Source organism: Onychostoma macrolepis, chromosome 19, assembly GCF_012432095.1.
Source record: "Onychostoma macrolepis isolate SWU-2019 chromosome 19, ASM1243209v1, whole genome shotgun sequence".
Taxonomy (NCBI): domain Eukaryota; kingdom Metazoa; phylum Chordata; class Actinopteri; order Cypriniformes; family Cyprinidae; genus Onychostoma; species Onychostoma macrolepis.
The window spans coordinates 6,232,360-6,241,735 of record NC_081173.1 but is presented as its reverse complement, the minus strand read 5'-3'; the positions used below and the strand labels follow the sequence as shown (position 1 = coordinate 6,241,735).

Sequence of the window (9,376 nt, the reverse complement as noted above, 5' to 3'; positions counted from 1 at the left end):
TTTTTACTCGAATCTATATATACTACGAACCATCTATCACTCAAGACAGTTTGAAAATAAGAAACCTTTATTCTTTTAAAGGGTATTTCACTGTTTATTACAACCGGCAGATCCTGAGACTATGGCATCTAAAAGCAGAGCTATACAGAAATGTGTGTAAATGTGTTTTCATAAACATAGTTATTGCAAATCAGCTATATAGGAGCGTAAATTAAAGTTTAATAGCCTGTTTTGAACAGTGTAACACTGTATCCTCTGACACCAGAGAAAAGCTCATTTTACCTTAAAGGTGGATGCAAAATAAAATGGCAATCTTCACAGTCATACAGTTTTCACAGGTAGGAGCATCCATCGACCAGGAACACCAGCTTAATGAAAATTCAGTCGTCATTCACCCTCATACCACTCCAAACCCATATGACTGTCTTTCTTCAGTGAAACGCAAAAGTAAATATTTAACCAAATGTTCATGTCGCTCATTTCCATACAATGAAAATGAATGGGGACAGAGGCAGTTGAACTCTCAAATCTCTTTAGAACTGCTGCATATGTAAAATAGAACTATGCAGGTAAACCTCTCTTCCCTGGCCTTAAGAGGCTAGCTAGTTTTTAGTGTCCTTGTTAGTGAACCCACCATCCATGCCATTTGACACTGGTTCCAATCCCACTCGGACCGGTGCAAGTAGGACCAGTTTTATTGGTGCCATTTTTCGAATGGGAGTGAGGTTTAAGAGAAATGCACGACAGATGCCAGGTAGTAAGAGCTGTGCAGGTAAACCTCACTCAAGAGGTATATTAAGGGCCGCTGGTTTTAGCGTCCCTGTTAGCGTGCCCTCCTCCAGTGCAGTTGATGCTGGTTCAAATCCCTCTCAGCATGATGCGAGTAGGACCAGTTATATTGGTGCCATGACCCAAATGGGAGTGAAATTCAGAGGAGTGAGTATAACGGAGGCCAACTAGTAAGATCTCCACAGGAAACTTAACTCCCCTGGCCTCAAGAGACAGATTAAGGGCCAGTGGTTTCTGCGTTCTTGTTAGAGTGCCCTCCTCCCATGCTGATTGACGCTGGTTTGAATCCCTCTCAGAGTGGTGTGAGTGGAACCAGTTACACTGGTGCTGTGACCTAGATGGGGGTGAAATTTAGAGGGGTTAGTATATGGAGTCCAGCTAGTAAGAGCTGCACATATAAACCTCACTCCCCTGACCTCAAGAGGCACAAAAGTGGACATTTCCATAGTGTCCTTGTTAAAGTGCCCGCCTACCATACTGTGAGATTGGTGCCATGACCCAAATAGGAATGAAGTTTAGGGAGTGAATGTAACAGAGGCCAGCTAGTAAGAGCTGTGCAGGTTAACCTCACTCTTCTGGCCTCAAGAAGCACATTAAGGACTGTTGTTCCTTTGTTAACTTGCCACCTCCCTTTGATAGTGGTGCAAGTATGATCAGTGAAATTGGTGCCGTGACCCGAATGGGAGTACGGTTTAGAAAGTTAGTGTATTGAGGCAAGCTGTTAGTTAGCTGTGCTGGTCAACCTCACAACCCTGGCCTCAAGAAGCACGGTAAGGGTTGCTGGTTTTAGCATCCTTGTTAGCATGCCCACCACCCATGCCAGTTGACACTGGTTCGAATCCTTCTTAGAATGGTGCATGTAGGACCAGTTACATTGGTGCCTTGACATTAAGGGGAGTGAGGTTTAGGCAGTGAGTGCAACAGAGGCTAAGTGGTAGATATCTGTGCAGGTAAACCTCACTCCCCTAACCTCGAGGCACACAGTGCTAGAGGCTGCAGTCTTTAGCATCCTTGTTAGTGTGCCCGCCACCCATGCCGGGAGACACTGGTTCGAATCCCACTTGGAGGTGTGCAGCTTGGACCAGTTAAACATATTCAAACAGTACAATATGCGTTATGATATATGCAACAACAATGTTGCATCTTGTCACTGATGTCAAACATGGTGTGACACATTTGAATATTCAACCAAGAATGAGATTTAAGAGCTAACACGGAGGGGAAACTCTGTGCATCATTTTCTCACACAGTTACCTTATGGCCTCGGAAAGCTTTGAATATAATAATATGAGTCATGGACCACTTTTTAAAAATGTGTTTTTGGGTTTATAGATCCAGTCTCCATTCACTTTCTTTATATAAAAACAATTAGCGTTCTGCTGAACATTTCCATTTGTTTTCTACGGAAGAAGAAAGTCATACGCATTTGGAACAACATGCGGGTTAGTAAATGATGACAGAACATTCATTTTAGGTTAAACTAACTCTTTCAATAATTGTGCTTTGGACATACAAACCTGTCCATTTTAACATCCCTTTCCCAGTCTATCATTGTCAAGTCACCTGATTATACAGGTACTATTTATGGCCGATCACCTGTAGCATGTCTTTGTACATGTTTTTTTTTTTTTTTTAGTCTTACAGTCAGCAGTTTGCATTATGACTTCAGTGATCTCCTGACCTGTGGTGCTCCTTGACCTGCCACAGCCACAGATCTGCGGTGATGCACAACTGCAGCGGTCTCTGTGATTCCATGTAAGGAACTGTCAGTGTCCTGTGAATCCTCACTGTTTTGGGACTTGGTGCTGTCTTGTGAATCGGGCTTGTGCCGTGTGGACCGATTCTGTTCCTCTTTAAGCTCCAGGTAGGACCGTGAAAAAGTGTGAAATATGGATGTGACTGGGAATGCCATGAGCAGGATTCCACTCAGGATGCTGCTGAGCGCTACCACCTGGCCTGGAATGCTGCGAGGAACCATGTCACCGTATCCAACCGTGGTCATCGAAATCACGGCCCACCAGTAGCTCCCGGGGATGCTGGTGAACTCCTGCTTGGCGCCCATCTCGCTCTCCGCCAGGAAGACCAGCGGGGAGAACAGTGCCATGGCCACACACAGGAACAGCAAGAGCAGTCCGAACTCTCGAGTGCAGCGACGTACGGTCAACCCAAGCGTCTGCAGCCCCAAAGAGTGACGTGCTAAACGCATCACGTAGAAGATCCGCAATGCTCGAAGAACCCGCAGGACCAATCCCACCTTCTCCAGGTAGTTGTTTCCTGAGCCGGTGGGACGGTCGCTCACGGACAGTGAGTCCACTATCAAAGTGATGTAATAGGGCAGGATGGCCACCACGTCGATGATGTTGAGGGGTGTGCGTAAGAACATGCACTTGCTCTGCGTCTGGATGAAACGGAGCAGGAACTCCAGGGAGAACCAGCCCACACACACTGTTTCCAGCACAAAGATGTTGTAACACCTCTGGGAGCACTCGCCCTGAGAGAGAAAACACACGTTAGTTGAGCTCAGGGTTAGGGTCTCACATTCTGTTGAATCATTCAGAGTCTTCATTCAGAGGCTCATTATGAAGTATGTCTCAATACAGTGGATATGCTAAAAGAAGGAAATCACAATAGTTAGTTTTTCTTCAAGACAATATCACAATTAAGTGTTACACAGGAATACCCTGCTGAAAAAAAAAAACATTTAACCAAAAAACCAAATAGAACCCTGCCCAAAACACAATAAAAAATGTAATGGTTTTAATGGTTATAATGGGAATTTTATTGGTTTTAATGGAAACTATAATGGTGTCTACTGGTATGTGATGGATTCTATTGGTGGGACGTTAAATCCTATTGGAAAAATGCCCAAAACACACTACAAAAAGGAATTTTGTAATGGTTTTACTGGAAAAAGCTAATGGTTTATAATGGTATTTTAATGGAAACCATTAGAATTTCTGTGATGGTTTCTATTGGGCTTCTATAGTTTTTTTTTAGCAGGGTACATTTTAAATTATTTTACTATGTTTCAAGCAGATGTTTTAATTTTGTCATGTCCCTGGGTGCTGCACTCACTTCTAATGTGAAAAAAATGACAATTCATTAAGCAATATTCCTGGATGGCCAATGTCCTGCAGATTTTAGCTCCAGCACACTTGCCTAGAAGTTTCTAATGAGTCTGAAGACCTTGATTAGCTAGTTCAGGTGCGTTTACAGTAATTAGGATTGGCGCTAATGCTGCGTTCGATTGACCTCGGAAGTCAGATGTCGGAGCTGGGAATGACGTCACAGTAGAGAAGTCAGAAAACCAAGAACACGTCCATTGTTAGCAATACCAGTTGATTAAAAACACATAAAAAGTGGAAATTTGCACAGATAAAGCCACAGTATCATGTGCACAGATAGAGGTTGAATAGTACATTGTGCACCACTGAGTTTATTGAGACACAGACAAACATAAGTGCTAATAAACAATATATTACTACTGTTTCTCTTTTGTTGATGCACGGAGCAGTAATATTGGATTCTGAAGTTGGAGTCGTTTCGATTCCTCCAAGATTCCGAGGTGGAACTCTGACTCTGGAGGGCTTTCCAGGTAGACGTTCCGAGTACAAATGGAACACACAACACAGCATAAACTGTGCAGGATAGTGGCCCTCCAGAAACAGGTTTGGACACCCCTGGTCTAGATAATCAAAAACTTTAAAGCTCCAAAAAGGTCATGAAGGCACTGTAAAAGTAATCCATGTGAATCCAGAGGTTTAATCAAAACTTTAAAAGGCAACATATATATCTATATCTATCAGTTGTGTTTCGAAGACAAACAAAAGTCTTATGGGCTTGGAAGGAAATGGAATGAAAAGATGACAGAATTTTCATTTTTAGGGTGATCTTGTGTAATTTTGGTGGGAACGCATCAAGCATCAGTTAGTATAAGTGATGACGACATTCCATAATGTTTGATAAAATTACAGAAATTAGTTTGATATTATCAAAATGTATTAAATTTATCTTTGTGTTAGTCCCTCACTGAGCTAGTATTTGTATAACTAATCAAGATAGTTAATAAAATGTAAATGCTTAAGCTTGACCGATGCATATTTCTGAAAGCCTGATCCACATTTTTATACAATTTCTTAAATTATAAGACAAACACATTCATTTAAAAAAATGTAGTGAATTCAAAAGCTATTGTATAACGTGAGTGACTTGTACTGTAACAACTTGACTAGCGTCCACTTGAAGGCTGCAGCTTGATTTCCGATAAATACACTTGTGTCTGGGAAACTGTGTACTTTCTGAGTAATTTGTAATCATAAAGACACAAAAATGTTTCATGAATGCTGAAGACAAGGTTCTTGGAAACCAGAGATATTTAATAACATTTTTAACACATTGCAGTGAAGGTCATCACTAAATGTGTGAGAGAGAATGGAAGAACAGCGAATGTGCCCAGAACTGGCCACCCACCAGTGTCAGGACAAAAAGAAACTTAAGGCAACTCTATAACGACTTATAATTCTCCAACTGTGCATGTGGCAACAATACATACACATAGAAATCTGGCATAAATAGAGAGGAAAGCCTTCAAGTCTAAAGTTGCCCAAAGGCACTCAACAATTTAGATTAGTCTGGATTCAGTGCTACATGTAAAGCACACAACACAATACACTAAACACCCCCTCAGTGAAGAGCACTGGATGCTTTTATGCAGCAGGACTGAAAAAAATGGGAAAATAAGCTTAAAATCATAAACGTTAACAATCTGGAATGACCTATAAAATGACCATTTTTAGCATCAATTATATTCCAACTTCAAAACTCACCCAAAGCATCCCAGTTATTGCCAAAGGCTCTCAAGTATTAATATAAAGTGACCACAAAAAATGTGAAGACATTTGAATATTTAAAATGTATTTAAAATATATTACAAATCTCATTGTATCAAATACAAAATATTAAATCAAGTGGCATGTGCAAACAAATGCTGTTGTTCTCACAACTGAGCCATTTTACAGTTTTTGTGTAGGTGATCTGAGTGGATGTATTAGATAAATTCACATCAAATTGATTGTGGTATTTTGTTTATAATGAAATGCAGATTAGTTTGATATATTTGTTATATAATCCATTTATGTTATATAAGGCAATTCATACATTTGTGCTTTAAAGGGATAGATACACTTCATGTTGTTCCAAACCTGTACGACTTCCTCTCTTCTGATGAACACAAAAAATATTCTGAAAAATGTCTCAGTCCTTTTTGTTTGTTTTATTTTTTTTTTTAATTCTTTCAAAACAACGAGTCAGTGGGGTCCAAAGTTGTTTAGATGAGTTATGTTCTCTGTTCTGTGTCATGAAGGCACCGAAGTAATTCTAATAAATAAATAAAAATTCACTGATTATAATCACTGTACAGTATTACACTATTTAAAAGTTTTAATATTGTTACACCATTTTAATATTGTTGATAGAAGTGTCTTATGCGCACCAAGGCTGCATTTATTTGATCAAAAATACAGTAAAAATTGTTATATTGTGAAATATTATTGCTATTTAAAATAACTGTTTTCTATTTGAATATATTTTAAATTGTTATTAATTCCTGTGATGCAAAGCTGAATTTTCAGTATCTTTGCTCCAGTCTTAAGTGTCACATGATCCTTCAGAAATCAGGATGATTTGCTTCTTAAGATCTATGTTTGAAGAGAATAGAGACATCACTTCAAAAATATTTTGACCAGTAATGCATTGAACACTGGCAAATATTCTCAGAGTTTTATTTTGTCAAAACAAAATGTGGAAAATTTCATAAGGTGCACACTTATTAAAGTCATCACACACTATAAAAAGTGATAAGTTGACTTAACTTAAAAAAATTGAGGAAACCCGTTGCCTTAAAATAATTAATTAAATAATATTATTTTTTTTTTAAAGTTAAGTGAACTTAACAATTCACTTAACTTATTTTTTTTTTATTATTATTACTTAATAACTTTAAGGCAATGGGTTTCCTCAATTTTTTTTAAGTTAAGTCAAAATCACTTTTTACAGTGCAGATAGAGTATCATCAGTCGAAACTCATTCAGCCAACACAGATATCAAAATCCACATCTGTCTTAATTTTATTTATTTTTTTAATTCACGATTAAATAATTTATCATTAATGCTTTTCTCAATTCACAGAGGATCATCATTTGATGCCTTTATTTATAATGCTAATTAACAGATATGCCACATAACACTTGTGCAACCAACCCTTAGCTGTTTAACAACTTATTAATACGTTATTGCTGACTCAGATACTGCAAACTGATTAATGGATCAGACAGGCATTTCTGCTTAATGGACATGTCAAGAATGCCACAGCGGACCTTTACGTCATACTTGAGCTGTTTGACGCATAACGCTGTTTCTGAGGGGACAGACTTGTACAATCCTGCAGGCCATGTTTAATTACACATTTCTCTAGGGAAAAATAATCAATCCACTCTGAAGCCCTGATTGAAATTAATGAGCTTCATCCAGACAAATCTGTTTTTCCCGTCATGGATCAGACAGGCAGTTAGAACACTATGTCTAATTTATAATAGGTTTCATTTTCCTTACAAGCACTGCATGACCCCCCCTTAGCTCCCCCTGAAATAATCAGTTTTTTGTATGCAGTTAATGAACTACATTAATATTTAAAGGTATAATTAAATGTGATTATTTGCTAATAATGAAAAGAGCTGATGAGGAGAATGTTTTAGTTGTTATTTGTGGCTTTTTCACAAATAGCAGAATGTCCATGTTGCTTGTTTTCATACAAAAATCTTGCTGTGAAAATCTTGCTTGACAGCTGTGGTCCCCATTCACTTTCATTGTGTGGAAAAGAGTAATAAACTAACATCGTTTACATTCCACGAAATAAAGTCATAAAAGTTTGGAGGGGTGATTAAATGATTCCTTTTGTTGGTGAACTATTCATTTCAATCATAGCTCCTTTGGCAAGGCATGGATTTTATATACTGTATAGATACAGTATATATACTGTACTGTATATTGATTTTCACTATATAATATAATAATATAACGTAATGATAATTGCCTTGGTACTGGCTAATGTGTGTGTGTGTGTGTGTGAGACAGAAGAAATGCATTTATAGTCCATTAGGTCCATTCTCTGAAATGCTCTTATGTTGTGGTTTTATCATTTTGCTTTGATGGGAAGCTTTTTGGACGAGGGCTTGTTTTTTTTCTATTTTTCTCAGTACCACACTGATCAAATTAAAAGCAGACAATTACAGCCCTAATCTGATGTCTTCATCTGCAGGACGAGCTGTGCATTATTCAACATGACTGATCACATATGCTGAGCCAGCACTTTCCCCAACAAACACACGCAAAGAGACCTGTAATGCATTTCGTCAATATTACTTCGCATATGTTCAGTTAATTCACTTCGCTGAGCATGAGATTCACTTCTCTCCCCTATACAGTATAAAACAGTATCAACTGCAGCTACAATATAATCATCACTGTTAAAATGTGCTAAGTCATTAAAAATTTTGCTGTAATAATTATGTATTTAATACATTTTAAATACAAAGATATTGTGTAAGATGGCTTGTTGTACTTTTATACGATTTGTTCCTGTCAAATTGAACAAAATACACAGTATGAAAGCATAATAAAATCATTTTACAAATGAAATAACCAAAGACACACACATACATTATTATTATTATTACTATTATTATGTACATTTTTCTGTTAATGGTGTGATTAAAAAGTACCTGGGCATTTCATTTTATTTTAACAATTTGCTTTATTTTAAGCTTTTTAATCCCCTCTTTCCTCCCCCTTTCTTTATACTTTAGTTTTCAAATAAAAACAAACGGTTTCCATTGCAATATTTTATTCCATATATAGTGCAACAACATGCCCCCTGTTTTAAATGAACGGTAATGTATTCCTGGGCTTTTTTGTTGTCAAGATTTTAAGGTATGTGTCTGTACAGAAATATCGACTGGAGTAAAAGTGTGACAACTTGCCCCAGGCCCACCTACACATGTGGCAAAGCAAGGCAGTAACAATGAATCAAATGCAATTTAGGTGAGAGGAGGCTATTATATTTTAGTGGATGTAAGAGCTTGGCCCCGCAGTGTTTTAATTACTGTTATTCGTCCGTGAGATGCAGCGGAAACAATCACACGAGCCTCTGGCGTTCCCCACTCTTTCTGAAGCCTGTCAACTTCAGGATTCAAAGCGCTGCCTGCTAACAGCTTCTTTGAATTTCATTTCCAAAATTCAAGTGAATATGCGCACAGCCTTTGCTTTTAATTTGTTATGAATAAAGACTTTTGGCATAAATTGTACTCTGTCAGCTAAATTGTCAGGGTGTTGCTGTAAGTCTGTATTCATGTGCACTAGAAGTGCACATTCAATGCAATTAAGCACGTCTCATTTTTACAAGGGACGCCTCGGTTGTTAATCTACCTAAAAGTGGACATGCAACCAAAATCAAGACGGAAAACTCTCCAAGAAGTCACACACAAAAGGACTTTTGCATTGGTTGGTGTTTATGAGTTCACCATCAGACAAA

The 9,376-nt window shown here is 38.1% G+C and overlaps 1 protein-coding gene across 1 annotated transcript in view; it reads right to left on the bottom strand.

The window, feature by feature from the left end:
• kcng2 (potassium voltage-gated channel, subfamily G, member 2) overlaps positions 1–9,376 on the bottom strand; it is a 37,729-nt gene continuing 28,353 nt past the window's right edge. Inside the window, exon 3 of the mRNA XM_058754428.1 lies at positions 1–3,280. Coding sequence (XP_058610411.1) covers positions 2,447–3,280 — 834 coding nt within the window. The 3' untranslated portion in view covers positions 1–2,446. The remainder of the gene's footprint in view (positions 3,281–9,376) is intronic.